General features: G+C 50.7%; 2 protein-coding genes across 2 annotated transcripts; one reads left to right on the forward strand and one right to left on the reverse strand.

Moving 5' to 3' along the window:
* The first annotated feature begins 9,520 nt into the window (after nt 1-9,520).
* Nucleotides 9,521-14,838, forward strand: LOC122127038 (basic salivary proline-rich protein 2-like). Its single transcript, XM_042701553.1, is given in 8 exon segments — nt 9,521-9,780; nt 11,975-12,100; nt 12,671-12,765; nt 12,942-13,432; nt 13,486-13,617; nt 13,649-13,959; nt 13,961-14,354; nt 14,464-14,838. Coding segments are annotated over 8 exon segments (2,184 nt in total).
* A 1,852-nt stretch (nt 14,839-16,690) lies between these two features.
* Nucleotides 16,691-17,614, reverse strand: LOC122127039 (taste receptor type 2 member 140-like). The gene has a single exon (XM_042701554.1). The coding sequence runs from the start codon at nt 17,612-17,614 to the stop codon at nt 16,691-16,693; it is 924 nt and encodes a 307-aa protein (XP_042557488.1).
* Between the last annotated feature and the right edge of the window lie 509 nt (nt 17,615-18,123).

The raw sequence follows: 18,123 nt of genomic DNA on the forward strand, positions 1-18,123 counted from the left end.
GAGAATCGTGACAAGCTGGAGGCTGAGGTGACTGGAAACCACCATGCTTCAGGTGTGAGTTCTCAAGCCCATTCCAGCTGTGAATGAAAAGGGATGGTGGGCAGGTCTGAGCCATCTCAGTGATATTAGTGACCACACTGAGCCTGGACGTGGCCAAGACAACAAGAATTTTGTCAACTGCAGAAAGCATTCCTTTCCTGACCCAGTCAACGCAGTCAAGTCAGAACGGTGAACCCATTGCTCAGATTCCCCAGTGGAAACTGCACAAGGAATATGACGGCAAAGGTGTTCCACAAGCCATGTCCCGTGTTTGTTAAAATCTCCAGGGGCACGAACCGTGCACTTCCTTCTCCTCCTTCCCTTCCTTCTGCAGCTGTCGGGCTGATGTCAAGCCAGGAATTTCAAGGTTTGCTAATTAATCTTCAGGAAGCTGGGGGGGGGGGTTATGTTTTGTTTTTTTCTGGTCATGGAGCTTGAACTCTGGGCACTGTCCCTGAGCTCTTCAGCTCAAGGCGAGCACTGTACCGCTTGAGCCACAGCGCCACTTCCAGTTTTCTAGTGGTTTATTGGAAATGAGTCTCTCGGACTTCCCTGTCTGGGCTGGCTTTGAACCATGATCCTCAGATCTCAGCCTCCTGAGTAGCTAGGATTACAGGCGTGAGCCACCAGCACCTGGCACCTCAGGAAGCTTTTATTTCTCTTAAGTTTCTCTATGGAGTCTGAGCTCAGATACTTTGGGCAGAAAGCTTTCGTGCTTGGTGAGGGTGCAAGATCAGCGATGCAGAGCTCCCGTTTGCTATCATGCAAATGAAGACCTGTTCTGTTTCCCTGCCTGGTCCGTTTTGCATGTTTCATTTGTAGGAAATTTGTTTTACCAGCTTGAGTTCTGTGGTGGAAAGATAGCAAAGGTCTATGCGTCGGGTCTGTAACTAGAGGAAGGCTTCTGTCTGTGTTACCCCATGGGCCTCTGTGTGAGCAGTGCTCCCCAGGCTCCTCCCTGAGCCCCAGTGCAGGCTCTGGGCCTGGGCCTGGTGCTCATCCCCTGGCCCCAGAATCTGTCCACTTTCCCCCTGCATTTCTTCTCCACACACAATTGTAAATAAAAGATTTGATGGACAGATAGAAGATAGATAGATAGATATAGAGTACAGCAAACAAAGAAAAAGAGAAGGACATTGTGACATACATTTCCGAGCTGAAACCCCAGTGAAGGAAGTGGTATTTTCTAAAAATTCAAGTTTCCTACCTTACTTCCCTCTCTCAGCAACACAGAGCAAAGAAATTGAGCCTCAGAGCTGGGGAGGTGGCTCAGTGGTAGAGTGCTTGCCTCACATGCATGAGGCCCTGGGTTCGATTCCTCAGCACCACATAAGCAGAAAAAGTCGGAAGTGGTGCTGTGGCTCCAGTGGTAGAGCGCCAGCCTTGAGCTGAAGAGCTGAGGGACAGCACCCAGGACCAGAGTTCAGGCCCCGTGACTAACAAAAAAAATAAAATAAAATAAGAAAGAAATAAATTGAGACTCACAAGGTCTGGCTACATGGAGACTGGAGAAAGATGTCTGACAACACTCATGTAAAAAAACCATCATTTCCATCTATTGTAATACATAGCCATTTTATTTTAAAAAAACACCGATTTACATTCAATGAATATATCATTTCTGAACTATAAAGGTCTGTATTCATTAAATTACAAACTTTGCTGACACATATCAAAATTGTTTTCAGTCTTGTATTATGTCTATAACATAATTAAGTTCTATTATGTATATAATTTACATTATATTAACTTCTATTATTTTATGATTTAATGTTTACATAGTTCATGGCACATAGCTAGGACAAAACAAATTTCCTTCAACTACACTTTATATTTTATGGCTTTAACTATTTATGTATATTTATATTTTATTTCTTCTAAATATTTAGAAAAGTGACAGGTGAACCTCTAGTTCCAGTCTTGACACCAACCTAAAGAAATCCTTCCCTCGTTTGCATTTTAGGAACAAACAGAATCCGTGACCCTCCTGTCCACGGAGAGAGAAATATGAGTGAATGCTGCCCAGGACATCCCACAGAAAGTGAGGTGAAAGCCATCACTGGGCATAATCCATGAAGCCAGATGCAACCCTGCGACCACCGGTCTGTAGCCCAAATCAGTTTCTGGACCAGCACCCGCGAGCTCTTAGCACGAGACTCGACCCTGACAGGTTCAGGACCAGGCCAGACAACCTAAGGGGGCTGCTGGGCCGGCCAGACACCAGGCCTCACCGCCATGCTGTGCACAGGGCGAGGTAGGGGCTCAGCCTGCGTGTGGGCACTGCTAGAGACAGACAGTGCTGTCGCTCTGGCTCACACTGTCACTCCGTGTCAGTCCTGGTCACACCCGTCACCATCCTTGTTGGTTGAATTCTTATGACAAAAGCTCAGATTATAGAGTGGACATCAACTTGCTTAATCCTTTTTTGACTGAAAATACAGCATGGGACTTGGTTTTGAAAGGAACACTGAACAATGTGTGTGTCCAAATTGACTTTGCTCTTGAGCCCTCAACTAGTCTGCTAAAGCGTTAGGCTTTATGAACTCTTAATTTGGGCTTCAGTTTTGAGGGGTGGGATTCCAGCTTTAAATGATCAAACTGTTAAATTATGAAACCTTCATCTGTTTCCATTCTATTCTAATATGTGTCTAACATATTAATAAAGTTGAAAAATGAAATAATCTGTGTATTAATAGTGTCTAATATAAAATGCATTCCAAATATACTACAAGGAAACTATTAGGTTCATGGTCTTCATGTATAATGAGAACAAATAGAAATACCTCCCCTTTTTTGTGTCAGTCCAGGGGATTGAACTCATCTGAGCCTTTCTTGTTCAAATTAGTATCTACCACTTGAGCCATAGCTTCACTTGCAGCTTTTTATTGGTTTATCGGAAATAATAGTCTCATGAACTTTCCTGCCTGGGCTGGCTTTGAACCACGATCCTCTGTTCTCAGCCTCCTGAGTAGCTGGGATGACAGGTGGGAGCCACCGGAGCCCAGCAACAATAAAACACAAAACGTTCCTTTCCATTTAGACAAGGCAAGTATTCTCCCAGTGACTCGAGAGCACATCACAGAATGCACAGCCGAAGAGCCGAGTGAGAGAGCTACACAGGAGACCTTCTATCCTCTTCTTTCTCTTTTTCTTGAGTCGGCACCTTAGGTAGCTCAGAGCTCAGGCTGGCCTTGAACCCTGGCTCCCCTTCCTTCAGCTTCCTGAGTCGTGGGATCGTGGATGAGTCCCACCACGGCCGGTCCTCGGAGTTCCTCTGTGTCCCTCTCCCCAGGAGTGGTCCAGGCAAACGGGCATGCTCACGGGAGCCAGGGATTCCACGCGTCACGCACAGCTCAGCTTCCCCAAGGTGCACAGCCACGCCCACTTCAGTGTACCGTTCCATAGAATCAGAAGTAATGCATGCCCGGATGGGTACAACGATAACAGAATATGGGCACAAATTTTTGCTTTGACACTCTGCAGACAAGAATAGGCCAGAAATAACACGACCTTGCTTATAAAATACATAATGAAGAGGAGGAGGAATGAAATTGCGGATTCCAAAATCCCCCACTATGAATCCCATAAGATAAACTACCATGAACAAATGTTCCACGAAGCTGGACTTGTCTGCCCAGGGTGGGGGCTTCTGCTCAGCTCATCATCCGCGGCCGGCGTTCAGCCAGCTTTGGTCAGGCATATGTGGGCCGCTCGAGTTTGCTGTAGTCCTTCTCTTCTTATGATAACCTTCCACACATGACGTTCAATTAAAAGAACACCAAAGCTGCAATTTGTATTGCATGCACTAAAATTAAGGCACACTCGAATGGCACATGGTAGAGCATGCCCTTCCGACAGAGCATGGCACATCCCTGGCGGCGGGGGGCGGGGCGGGGGGCAGGGGGGGCGGGGGGCAAGGGGGGGGTCCCGGGCTCCGGGAATTCGAGTTACACACAGCCTTGGGATCTAAATCACCCTTCAATCCAAAAGCGTGTTTGATTCATAGAATGGATCTTATCTAAATGGTAAATCCAGCGTATTTGACTTCCAACAATGCACTCTTTTTATTCTTCATCTATTATCTGAAGTTGTAGGGCCATGTTTGACATTAGAACCAGTTTTGTGTCTGTAGTATTATCAGATTCTGTACCTGTAGCAAGGTCTCTCTCTCTCACCGCGAAGCCTTACATTTCTATAGGTTTTTGACTTGAAAATCTGAAAAGGGGAAATAAACAAACCTTGATATTCTCACTTATCTGTGTGGAGCTTCCGGACGTGTCAGCGATTTGCACTGGTGTCTGATCTGTGTGCCCACCCCTTTACTCATGTAAGTTTCTCCTAAGGCTGCAAATGTTCATAGTACTTATTCCAAAACAACATTTGTAACATTCTTAAAGTCATGCAGCAGGATAAAATAGGGAACGCACAAATTTCAAAATACCAAAAAACAATAATAATAATACACTTGTGAGCTACGTCCTCAAGAATATGCAAAATGATCCTAGAAATGGTCTAGGGGCCTGAAAGGTTCCATGTTTTCAGACCTGCACCTCAGCCATCACAATGCCACAATGGAGGCCCTTGGATGGAGGCCTGTGGATGGAGGCCCTTGGAATGGAAGCCCTTGGATGGAGGCCTGTCTCAGCTACTGGTTGACAGGAGCAGAACAAAGGAATGTTCCAGCAACCCACATCTGGGACCAGTGATCTGAAGCTCCAAACTTGTGTGAAGAGTGACAGGAAGCTAACAGTGAGCAGTTAGAGGAGGGCGACCTCAGGTTCCGTGGCTTGTGGCTGGGCCGTGGTGCCGGCACACGTGGACTCTCCACCCTGTCGAAGCCTCTGGCACTATGCCCACAGGGAAGGGATGGTAGACCTATCAGGGGCACAGTGTAAGGTAAAGCATGAACACTGCACTGGTGAGACAACTCAGCTCAGAGATACTTAGGTTAGAATGGTTAGACTTATTTCTGTAGAGCCATTGGCACGAGACTAATGTGTGTATTTACAAGGGCAGTGATTAAAACCAAGAGGAATAAAAACACCAGCAGCGTCCTGGAGACCCAAGCTCTCCACCTCAGCAAGAGCAAAGCTGGGGAAATTGGCTATTGAGAAAATACAAGACGCTGAGCTTGTAACAAGCCAGAGGTGAGGGCGATTGCTTGCTGTGGAGCACATGTGAATCTTCCTTCACGTCTTCCCACTCAACCACAACGCTTGGTAAAACACAGATAACCCCAATTTGGCAGTGCCTCCCAGGGCAGCCAGCTCTGGGCACTGCCAAGCAGTACCAACATGACCAGCAAGTAAAAGGCTTCTCCTGACTCGGCCTGTCTACGAATCTGCTTCCTTACTTCCCAACCAGGCCTTCCACACTCACCCGGAGATTATCAATGTGGCTGGCACACCCATTCCACACTCACAGTGATTATCGACATGGCCGGCACACCTTCCACTTTCTGTATGAAGTTCCAATGTCTCATTTTATTGCTGAAGTCTTCTTCATGACTCCATCTGAACTCTATGTGTATCTTACACTTGAACACTGTGTTGTATTCTCAAACAAGCACAGATAAGATTTGCCAGGATGTGCACTGGTTCTGTTATCTTCATGAAAATCTTGCATTTGCCTTCATTCTGATTCTGTATACACTAAACATAGGAACCTGAAGTATTTGTAGATCACGAGGAAGGAAATGTTGAATTCTTCTGTGCTTGCATGAAAATGAAGGTGCATTAATTTGTATTGTCCTGTTGTTCTTGTCTCTGAGTTTTAATCCGGCTACTTGGGTCCTGGACATTATAAATACATAGAAGTAAAGGAACATTTAAGCTGGCATATGGAGCTTTCTAAGCCTTGGGACTCTTTTTTTTTTTTTTTTTGCCGGTCATGAGGCCTGAACTCTGGGTCTGGGCGCTGTCCCTCAGCTCTTCAGCTCAAGGCTAGCGCTCTACCACTGGAGCCACAGTGCCACTTCCGGCTTTTTCTGTTTATGTGGTGCTGAGGAATCGAACCCAGGGCCTCATGCTTGCAAGGCATGCACTCTACCGCTGAGCTACCTTCCCAGCCCGCCTTGGGACTCTTTTAATGCCTTGTTAGATCCTCACAGGATGTAGGCATCCATTGTACAAAGCACCTGTAACCGTAGTAATATTGTGATATACAGGAACGTTACATTGTTCCATGGATGCCCCAAATTGAGAACAATATTTATCATTTTACTTCCTACAAAGGCATGCATTCATGCATTCACTCATAAAAACACTAAACCCCTTATTCTAGTTCAACAATTCAAGTAAACTCATCTTTCAACATTGATTGTCCACCAAACTTGGGCTCAGATGTTAAGACATTGCTTAAAGATAGTCTCCAATATGCTGGAGAGAGAACGAAATGATGACATTATGTAAGCTCCAACTCTCTCAACCCTGCAAGTGAGAACAGGTAGAATTCTGTTTCTTGTCCCAAATGAAAAAAAGCCACTGGAGAGTGCCACCCTGAGTGCCGTGGACTCTCTCCGGAGCAGCTTCCAGCTTGGGACAAGGGCATTGCTGTCTGCACACCTGCTGACCCCACACTTGGTCCTCTGAATCCATCCTGGGTAAAAAGTGAACGCGATGCGTGTCCTGGAACATCCCACAAATGCCCCCACACCAAGAGGAAAGAAAAAGAAGAAAAGGCAGAATAGCCCAGCACGGGCGGGAAATTTAAGGCAAATACTCTAAGTGTTAAAAGGATACCATGGGCTCTGAGGCAGCCAGGGATCCCTGCTCGGCTCCCTTCAGGAAGGAGCTCAGAGGTGGGTCCCCTCCCCAAAGGAGGGAGGGAGGAGGGGAGGAAGGGAGGGCTGGGGGGGTGGGTGCTGCTCCTACAACCCCAGCAAGGTCACAGCCCACCCCACGCTGCGCCCTGTCCCTACCCGTGCCTCTCCCGGTCTGGGGAGCCTTTCAGGCCTCCTCTCCACTTGCAGACAAGGAGAGGGCAGTGGCCAGATGAATTCCCACCTATTCCATCCATAACGCGTGTACTTTTTTCCACGCCACGGCAGGTGTTGTATGGGGTGCATGGGCAAGGAGCTAGGATGTTTTCATTCTACTCTTGTTTATTTACGGTAAGTTTTTGTACTGGCTGTCCCAAAGGCAAGATATCAAAAAAGGTAACCAACTGTAATTGTGTCTATGTTTCTCTCTCCTTGGATCATTATATTGATAGTAAGCCCATGTGTGTAACTCTACCAGTCCCTACATTTCTTACGCAACAGCAAACCGAATCGTGTCCTCTGACCCTGTCAGCCCGATTTAACAGAAATTAAAGGGAAAAAATACGATGGAAGTCCCTCCTCGCTCCGATTTTCATAGTGTTATTTTAAATGCACTTTTCCACCATTTTCCATGCCAGCTTGGTGTGCTGATGGAGAGGCCTCAGCAGTCCTGCAGCCGGCCCTGGCCCAGGAAGCTGTGCATCGCTGGATAGAGACCAAGGAGCAGAGCCCGGCCTGGCTGGCTGCTGCTGCGAGGGAGATAAACTGGCAATGGGCACTGAGCCCTCTCCCCAGTGAGGGGAGGGAGGTGTACCCCGGGGGGCCAGGGCGGTTCTCTCCCCGCATGGTGGCAGTGAGCACCGCCCTCCGACCCTGGTGACCTGCCAGGGACCGGTTCTGGGGTTGCTGGTGGCCCTGCCTCCCAGAAATCCACAGCCTGGGAGCTTAACAAGCACTGAAACTCAAGAGAAATGAAGCGATCGCCCTAGCATATCAATTTTAGAGAGGAAGCTGGCTATTATCTAACCTTCAGACTTTCCCAGTGGGATGTGTGTGTGTGTGTGTGTGTGTGTGTGTGTGTACAGCCACAGAGAAAACACCATAACATAAATGTATAATTCACATAGACACAGACGTGTGCAGAGACGTATGACATCGCTTGAGTGACCGTCCTGCGGAGACCGCTGTGCAGGCCAGAGCTGCTTTCTCCCCTTTAGCCCCAGATGGTCCTTGGCCCCCAGTAGAAAAGTCAAGGAAACCTGCAGCAGGAGGAAGCTGAGGCTGCCCTGGCGGTGATCAGGAAGGGAAGGAGGCTGGGGACCAGGTACAACACCAGGCTGACCTGCCCAGGCTTCTAGCACCTGCCACAATGGCCCAGCCAGCATGAAAGAATCAGCATGTGAACTGGGACATTTTGAACTCTGCCCAGCAGGCATCCCAGCCACCACCCCTGGGACTGCCCTGCCTGGCTGGTCTTCCCAAGGCCACTGACACCTCAGGCCCAGCCCAATTCTTCCCCCTTCTATGCTGCTTTGCCCAGGGACACAGCCCTGATGCCACAGTTGCGTTTTCTGAATTCCCCTCTGGAGTGGCGGCTCTGAGAATCGCTTCTACTTGTGTGGTCTGTCACTTCAACACGAAGCCAGAACCAAGAAAACGCATGTCATCTGTAGATTGGGTGACAGATTTTATGGGTGTTGATTGACCGAACCTTGGATGGTGTTTTTCCAAATTTTTGTCCATTTATTTATTTATTTCACAATATGTCCTCTTGGAAACCATTCCATTTGCTGGGTTTGAGGCGTTGGGAATGGATAGCCAGAGGTCTCTATGGTGCCTAGGGTTACACATTCATCTCATGAGTGCTCAGAGACTGACTTGCATTTTCATACGTGTGCACAAACATACAAAGGCATATATATCCTCTTATTTAATATGGTTAAATAAAAGAATTTGTGGGAAGACCTTTAGAAATCCGGCAAAGGAATACAGTCTGGATACCGTGGTAATGGTGCTACACTCTACCAATCTAGCTTAGGCTAGAGGTCCTGCCCAGGTGCTACCATAGGCCTGTGGCCTGGAAGGTTTCCAGTCTCTCAGCCAAACCCTCACCTGCCCGAGCGCCGAGAGAAAGGCCCGCTTCAGCTTCTTATTTCCCCAGATCAGGATGTACGAGTGGCTCGAAGGGTACAAGAGTCCCACCATATGGAAAAGCGGTTTGGTCCACATATTCTGGGGTATACTGGAAGTCCAGCTGGAGGCGATGATGGTCAGAGAATTCAGGGTAAACAGCAGGAGGAAGGAGACCATCATTTGCAAGGCCTTCACGTGGACGGCGACGCTGGCGTCTCTGGAGCATTCCACGTGAAGCCGCATCCTCCGGAGGTGTCTGCACAGAGAGTAGATGAGCAGCAGAATGCAAACCAGCGATGTGAAGAAGGGAATGAGGTTCAGGAGAGAGAACAAGGCCGCAGTGGAGCGGTCGATAGCACCCCTCAGCTCCATCTTCCAAGTTGCATTTCCTTCACAGTCACGCACCTGCATTATCCAACCCATGTGCAGCATCACAATATTAGGAAACAAAAACACCAAAGTCCCGCAAACCACAAGGACAACGATGCTTTGTACTCTTCTCTTTAGATGGAGAAAAGTCAGGTTGGAAAAACTGGCTATCTTGAGAAAATAAAATATGATCAGTGCCGTACCATTCCAGCTGCTAAAATGGTTGGTTGTGACGTAGGCGATGGCAAGAGCAAGTCTGCTCTTACCCCTGGGAAAAGCTGGATTGAACACAGTGAATTGCCCAGAGAGCATTATTACCCAAAGCAAGCCAAGCCGGGAGACAGCCAAAGCCGTGAGGATTCCATCCGCAGAGGAGACCCTCCGTCTCTTGACCCAGTCAATGGCATTCACCAGAACTATGAAGACATTGGGAAAATTCCCAAGAACAAATTCCACCAATGCTATGCCAGATACGATCTGTAAGAAACTTGTCATGTCTGCACACACGGGACAAAAAGACACAATATCTCTGGCTGCGGTTCTCTCTGCCCTGACTTTGGGCTCTACTTGCCTTGGACGAAGTTCTCTCGTGGTGATATTTGGGACAGCCTCGGACCCATTGCCCTGCGCAAGTGAGTGAGCTCAATGATGTCTTCGTGGAGAACAGTCTTCTGAAAGCAATTGAGACCACCCACAGGTGCTCTCCTTAGCCGGTGCTGAACTGAGCTCTGGGCTCTCAGTTTCCAGCATGCAAATAAAGGTAGGTTCTGTTTCACAGTTTGCAACTTGCCCTTGTTTAACCTCCATGGTTTGTGTTCATTGGGATTAGTGGTTTGGAATTAAAACATTTTAGAGCTCAGTACAGTATGCAAGCCATTTAACAAAGCTCGGGGCTCATTTCACGCCAGATGTAGGAATACAGGAACTCAAATTTTTCTTATCAGCATCTAAGTTTTTCTCAGGAATCCCAGCAAGGCCAAAACCTCTTAGGAATCTGGAAACGGGTAACAAAAGTGGTACCTATGATCTAACGAGATTCTTCAGTAAGTCTGCATGCAGGCACACACATACACACGTATGCACACCTGAGCACACACATGCATCCACCACAGATAGAGAAAAATGAGTGCTCCATATTCTCTACATTCAAACATGTCTTTCAGGGACATAGATATTTTTTTCAATAGCCCCTTTTGTCAGTTTCTGGCGTTTTAGTCCATCCTTAATAGTTTCCTAACACGTGTCTTGTTCTTGGACCTTTCACATGGTTGCTCCCAGGTGTAATTAGTACTTAAATATTGACAATTTAATTAACATAGTGAGTAATGTTCTATTTCCTGGCCACTTCACAAACGATGTGTAGATGTGCAGACCTGGGTCAGGCCTACAAGCCCCATGACACAGAGGCTGAGACCCGGAGGCCCCCATGCTGTTGGGGTTTTTTTCCTTCGGTATTTTTTGAGTGTTTTTATTATCTTTAAGGAGCTGTACAAAGGTGTTGCCGGTCACCCGAGCCGCTCGTAAACACAGTGCATCCCGATCTGTGTCTCTGGTCAGCATTCTCTTGAAGACTCTTGCCATTTAACAAAACAGTTTGCATGCACAGTGCATCTTGGTCTGTGTACCCCATCGATGTGTTCACCGCTTGGACTTGCCCTTCCCATGTCCTCTCAGTTCTGAGGGCAGCCAGTGCCTGCCTGCCTGCATCCCTTCTTCCCCTCGTTCTTGTGCTCTTCTCTTTGGGGCCCCACCCTCATTCCTGGTGCTCATTTCATTGGGCTTTGACTTAGCCTTTCTAAAGAACTACACTATGTGTGCTCTCCAGAGTCTATTATGCTTCAATCTGAAGCTCCAATCTGAAGCCTGCCTGAGCAAAAAAGCCCATGAGAGTCTGTCTCCAATTTAACAGAAAAAATAAAAATCAGGACTGGAAGCATGGGCCAAGTGGTAGAGATCCAGACATGAGTGGAAAAAGCCAAGTGATAGTACAAAGCCCCGAATTCAAGATCTGGTACCAGCACAAAGCAAATAGTTTCCCTTGTCCTCACCCATTCATCTTTGGTTATTAAATTTTAAAAATTAAATAGATGTTAAAATAAGCCTCAAATCGTATTTCTTTTGTGGCTAAAGATTCTGAACATTCTTCATGCGTTTATTAGCCATTTGCATGTATTTTTCTGAGAGTTAGAAAAAAAGAAAAGAAAGAAGAAAGGAGGGAGGGAGAGAGGAAGGAAGAAAGGCAGGAGGGAAGAAAGGAAGACATGGAGCGGCTGCAGGATGGAGGTCTGAATTCAGAACTACAGGTGCAGCAAGGGGACTTTAGAGGACTTACATTCAAACTATGAAACTCACATTTGTCTTTTCAACGGGACACTGTGGCGGTTGCAAGGAGAGCTGACCAGGTCTGGGACAGAGGACAAGGTTGTTCCCGGGCCTCTTGGGGGCTGTGAAGTCCACCAAGACAGAAGAAATACTTGCTGAAGCGGGGCTTGGAACAGAGATTAGGTCAGGGATCGTATTCTGAAAACACAGTCAACTGCATTTGGTATTTTTTTAAAAGCAATTCAGAGTTCAACAACACTTTTAAAGCTCTAGTGGCCCGGGGAAAGCAGCATCTGGAGTCCCGGGGGTTAGGGAGTATGCCGGCTTCCTCTGTCCACACCCCTCCCACAGCTACGATAAACCCCGGCCACCAAAGCCCCAGAACGTGACTGTGTTGGGAGGAGAGATGTGCAAGGATGTGACCATGCTCAGACAAGGCTCGTGTCTGGGTCCACCCAACCCAGGCCGACCCATGATGTGAGGAGGAAAGGGGCATGCAGGGGGACTCCGTGTCCACAGCTGAAAACACCTCGGTCCCGGGTCCCTCCTTAGAAAGCATTTTGAAAGGGGAAGCGGGCAAAGGAAGACGTGAGAGATGACACACCTTGGCAGGTTAGCATGCCACCACGCCAAGGGGTCCCTGGGGTGGACTGCGGGGCCAATCCTACTTTCAAATCCCACAGGGATAGTAGTAAGGATGAAATCTATACTCCTGTGATCAGAAGCGGATCTCAGAACCTCGGGCAATCTTTCTGGGCCTGCGCAGGCTGAGAGATCCCAGCGATGCATTTTAACCCACTCCATAAAGACCTGAGCACAAGGAAAACAAAAAAAGTTCTTTAAACACTTTGCACAAGTAGCACGTCACTCCTTGCAGAAAGGCACGCTGACAGCCTCCTCCCTGCCCATCCGGCCAGGCTCTGGTCCAGAAGAAGAGTCAGGGATGCGAGGCATTCTAGTATGTCAGGCAGAAGGGCACCGGGTGAGCTCAAAGCTCCATTCTTCTGCTCCTCCTCATAAAGCGAGAGGCCCCGCATCTCGGCACAGACTCCAGAGCTGGTCCAGAGCCTCCTCCACGATGCTGCTGGTCTTGCTCACTGCGGCCCTGCTGGCCCTGAGCTCTGCTCAGCGATATGGTCAAGGTAGGGCACAGGGCTGGGGCTGGGACTAGCCTGTGGGGAAGGAGCTCATGGGAGATGAGCAGGAGAAAGCGCAGCCCAGGCTGGTAAGCTTACAGGGCCATGGTGGGGACTTGCTGTGCAAACACAGGATTCAGGAGACCACTCCAGGGCCCAGCTCTGAGACCCCTTCCTGGAAGATTCAGGTCATCCAGTGAAGAGAGCCAGGAGCACGGTCCTCACCAGAGACCCCCGCAACACGGACCCCCACAACACGGACCCCCGCAACACGGACCCCCGCAACATGGTCCTCACCAGAGACCCCCGCAACACGGACCCCCGCAACACGGACCCCCGCAACACGGACCCCCACAACACGGACCCCCACAACACGGACCCCCGCAACACGGACCCCCGCAACACGGACCCCCACAACACGGACCCCCACAACACGGACCCCTGCAACACGGACCCCCGCAACACAGACCCCCGCAACACGGACCCCCGCAACACGGACCCCCGCAACACGGACCCCCGCAACACAGACCCCCGCAACACGGTCCTCACCAGAGACCCCCGCAACACGGACCCCCGCAACACGGACCCCCGCAACACAGACCCCCACAACACGGACCCCCGCAACACGGACCCCCGCAACACGGACCCCCTCAACACGGACCCCCACAACATGGTCCTCACCAGAGACCCCCGCAACATGGACCCCAACAAGGACCGCAACAACAGAGACCCCCACAACAGGGACCTCCCCAGCAGGGACCTCCCCAGCAGGGACCCCCACAGCAGAGACCCCCACAGCAGGGACCCCCACAGCAGAGACCCCCACAACAGGGACCCCCACAGCAGGGACCCCCCCCAGCAGGGAGGCCCACAGCAGGGACCTCCCCAGCAGGGACCCCCCCAGCAGGGACCCCCCCAGCAGGGACCTCCCCAGCAGGGACCTCCCCAGCAGGGACCTCCCCAGCAGGGACCCCCACAGCAGGGACCCCCCCAGCAGGGACCTCCCCAGCAGGGAGGCCCCCAGCAGAGAGGCCCCCAGCAGGGACCCCCCCAGCAGGGACCTCCCCAGCAGGGAGGCCCACAGCAGGGAGGCCCCCAGCAGGGACCTCCCCAGCAGGGAGGCCCCCAGCAGGGAGGCCCCCAGCAGGGAGGCCCCCAGCAGGGAGGCCCCCAGCAGGGAGGCCCACAGCAGGGACCCCCCCCAGCAGGGACCTCCCCAGCAGGGAGGACCCCAGCAGGGACCCCCCCAGCAGGGACCCCCACAGCAGGGACCCCCACAGCAGGGACCCCCCCAGCAGGGACCTCCCCAGCAGGGAGGCCCCCAGCAGGGAGGCCCCCAGCAGGGACCCCCCCAGCAGGGAGGCCCCCAGCAGGGAGGCCCCCAGCAGGGAGGCCCCCAGCAGGGAGGCCCACAGCAGGGACCCCCCCAGCAGGGACCTCCCCAGCAGGGAGGCCCCCAGCAGGGAGGCCCCCAGCAGGGAGGCCCCCAGCAGGGAGGCCCCCAGCAGGGACCCCCACAGCAGGGACCCCCCCAGCAGGGACCTCCCCAGCAGGGAGGCCCCCAGCAGAGAGGCCCCCAGCAGGGACCCCCCCCAGCAGGGAGGCCCCCAGCAGGGAGGCCCCCAGCAGGGAGGCCCACAGCAGGGACCCCCCCCAGCAGGGACCTCCCCAGCAGGGAGGCCCCCAGCAGGGAGGCCCCAGCAGGGAGGCCCCCAGCAGGGACCCCCCCAGCAGGGAGGCCCCCAGCAGGGACCCCCACAGCAGGGACCTCCCCAGCAGGGACCCCCCCAGCAGGGACCTCCCCAGCAGGGAGGCCCCCAGCAGGGACCCCCACAGCAGGGACCTCCCCAGCAGGGAGGCCCCCAGCAGGGACCCCCCCCAGCAGGGACCTCCCCAGCAGGGAGGCCCCCAGCAGGGACCCCCACAGCAGGGACCCCCCCCAGCAGGGACCCCCCCAGCAGGGACCTCCCCAGCAGGGAGGCCCCCAGCAGGGACCTCCCCAGCAGGGAGGCCCCCAGCAGTGATGCCCCAAGGCCAACCTTCAAAGGAACCCACAAGTCCATATCAGGTACGATTTAAATGTTTTTCTCCTTGAAAGTCTCTAAGGTGTACAATTCTCCAAAGTGTCCGAATGAATCAAGTTAAAGTATGTTTCACTTATGTAAAATTGCTACTGTTAAGTTACTTGGGCCATTTCAACAAACAATCACAAAGTACCCCAAGGGAGCTGTGATTGGTAGAACACTGCCCGTTCCCTCTTCCCCAGGATGACACTCCCTCCTGGCTGGTGCAGCCCATGGCACTAAGCTGCATCCTCCTCGGAGGGCCTGGGGACCAGGCATTCGACCTCCTAATCCCCCCTCTCCCCCACCTGGCTCCCTGTCTGGGAAGGACAGGGGAGGGAAGGGAGGAGGGGACGGGGGCACCAAGCTCTCCTGCCTCTCCCAGTGAGAACCCAGTAGGCAGGAAAGGCCTCTGCCTGCCCAGCCCTCCATAACCTGCCCTCTTCTTTCCTTTCAGAAAGGGAGCCAGAAGATGCAGCCCTCCAACCCCACCCTACCCCATCAGCATGGTCTGAGGCCCCCACCAATAAAACAATGAATATGTGATTTCTGCTCTTGCGTCTCTTTCTGAATTGGGTGAGGCTGACACTTGCTGGCTCGGGACACAGTCTCACAACACCTGGGAGCCCTTAGAATGGGAGCAGCCCCCAGCCACCTACCAGATCAAAGAGGTCCACTGTGCAGGCTAACATAGACACAAGTCATAAAGGTCCGATGCCCTCATACATGCACAGAAGCAAGGAATAGAGAGAAGCACCTTTATATTCTTACAAATGTACAGAAGCAAAGACTATAGAAAGAGAGGACATTTTAGAAACAGAGGAACCCCTGACATACCCCAGTTTTCGGGACCCTGATTTCTGAGGGGCGACTGTGCTTCAAGGCCTCTTCTTCACAGAAACACTATGCAACTTGCCTCCTACTGTACATTTCAAAAACTCTCTCCAGCTGGGCACCTGGGGCTCATGCCTGTAATCCTAGCAACTCAGGAGGCTGAGATCTGAGGATCATAGTTCAAAGCCAGCCTGGGCAGAAAAGTCCCTGAGACTTTATCTCCAATAAGCACAAAAAAACTGGTGGCACTGTGGCTCAAGTGGGACAGCATCAGCCTTGAGCTGAAGAGCATAGGGACAGCACCCAGACCCAGAGAGTTCAAGCCCCACGACCAACAAAAAAAAAAGCTCTCTCCACTGCTATTATGCTATTATGCAACCAATGATTTTTTGAATTAATTCTGGTGTATTTCAGGAAATGATAATAAATCACAATAATAAAACTATATGCAGTAATGAATACTCAACATTGTACTATAAATGGGGAAATGGGGAAATCCTGTCTAAACCAAGAGAAAGCTGTCCCCTCACTTCACGCTTATGCGATAATTGGGTTAAAATTCTCAGCCACAACTGTCAGCAAGTGAATGACAAAGAGAGAGAATAAGAAAAAACCAAACTCAAGGAAACATTTAAATTCTCTCCATTTGCAGATGATATAACCCTGTGTAAAAGACCCTAGATACTCTACCTGAAAACATTATATCTGAATATTCTTAGCAACATGTTTATGATCATAAAATCATCATTCAAAAGTCAGTAGGTTTTCTAAACAAAAGCGAGTGTGCTGCGAAGCAAGTCAGCACTGAACCTTAGCTCTCAGGAGCCTAAATGAGTGGTTAGGAGGTGAGTAGCCGTGCATCACCTGTCATCCCAGCTACTCAGGAGGCTGAGATCTAAGGATTGAGGTTCAAAGCCAGATGGGCAGGCAAGTCCATGAGACTCCTATCTCCAATGAACCACCAAAAAGCTGGAAGTGGATGTGTGTCTCAAGGGGCAGAGCACCAGCCCCAGGGAACATAAAGCTGGTACGATTTAGGGCGGTGAAGGTTCCCCATCCTTAGGCCTGGGCCTGAGCCCGCACCGCAGCTGCTGCAGCCCCAACAGAAAGACCCGCCTCAGCTTGCTGTTTCCCAGAACCAGGATGCACGAGTGGCCCGAAGGAAAAACCGTCCCAACAGCCGGGAAAAACAGGATGTGCAGGCGTGTGTTCAGGTATGTAGAGCTCCAATGTTGTACCACGAGAGCCAGAAAGAAAATGGAGTATAGGAGCAAGAAGGCGACCACCATTTGCAGGGCTCGGACGTGGGCCGCTGTGCCAGCGTCCCTGGGTCCTGGGCCATGATGCTGCATCCTCTTGTGGTGTTTCCACAGGGAGAAGATGAGCAGGAGAAACACCGCCAGGGACACGGTATAGGGCACAGAAAGGCACACGGTGAAAAGGACAGAAACCCCGGCAAGTTTAGTTGTCCTGTGCCCATAAGACACATTCCTCTCCGACCCATTAGGAAATGGCTTTAACAGCATCACATCCATGCACAAGAGGACCACGATGAAAAGCAATGTCATGGAAACTACTCTCTTCACTCTCCCCTTTAGGTAAAGAAAAAGTGAGTTGGAAAAATTGGCTATCTTCAGAAAATAATATATGCTGAGGATTGTAGCAAGCCAGGTGCTGAAATGGTTGGCTACTACCCAGAAAGCGAAAATCATCCTGCTCTTATTTCCAGTGGCAGCACTAGCTGGGTACAGCACAAACGTAAATATGCTCAGAACTACTGACCAGAGCAGCCCGATTCTGGAGATGGCCAAGGCGGTGAGGATTCGGTCCACCAAAGACAGCTTTCCCCTCCTGAGCCAGTCCACACAGTTCACCAGGGCTATGAACCCATTTCCCAGATTCCCAATGATGAGTTCCAAAATGAAAATGACCATAAATGTGCTCTGAACCACAGCCATCGTCTGCGAGAAAATGTCCCAATCTTTAATGTCACTGGCTAAAACATTTGCTTAAATGTTCCCTCTGCCTCTTGAACGTTTATAAAAATCCTCTGTGGTAAGACTTCTGTACACAAAAGCCAGCAAATAGCAAGGCTTGCCAATGGCTGTGTTCATAGCTTTCTTCCTGCTACTTTGTTTATCCACCCAGATAAATTGAGCTTCAAAGCCATGCTCCTCACAGGAGCAGAAGCCTAGAACGCCCTCCAGCCGATGATGACAGGAATGCTGGCATGCAAATAAATACATGTTGTTTGCATTCTTATGTTGATTTTTCCCTCCTTGATCTGCTTTTTAGAATCTGGCTGCTTGAGTTCTGGACAATGAACATTTCAAAATTCTGGGGGGGGGGGGGGTGGTGAGGGTCTGAACTGGTCTGTGGGACTCATGAGCTCGGAGGTTTCACAGACATTTGAGGCCTGTGCTTCCCACAATCCTTCCTAAAACCGCCCAGATTAATCTACTAATGT

Source organism: Dipodomys spectabilis, unplaced genomic scaffold, assembly GCF_019054845.1.
Source record: "Dipodomys spectabilis isolate Male_0828 unplaced genomic scaffold, ASM1905484v1 ptg000296l, whole genome shotgun sequence".
Taxonomy (NCBI): domain Eukaryota; kingdom Metazoa; phylum Chordata; class Mammalia; order Rodentia; family Heteromyidae; genus Dipodomys; species Dipodomys spectabilis.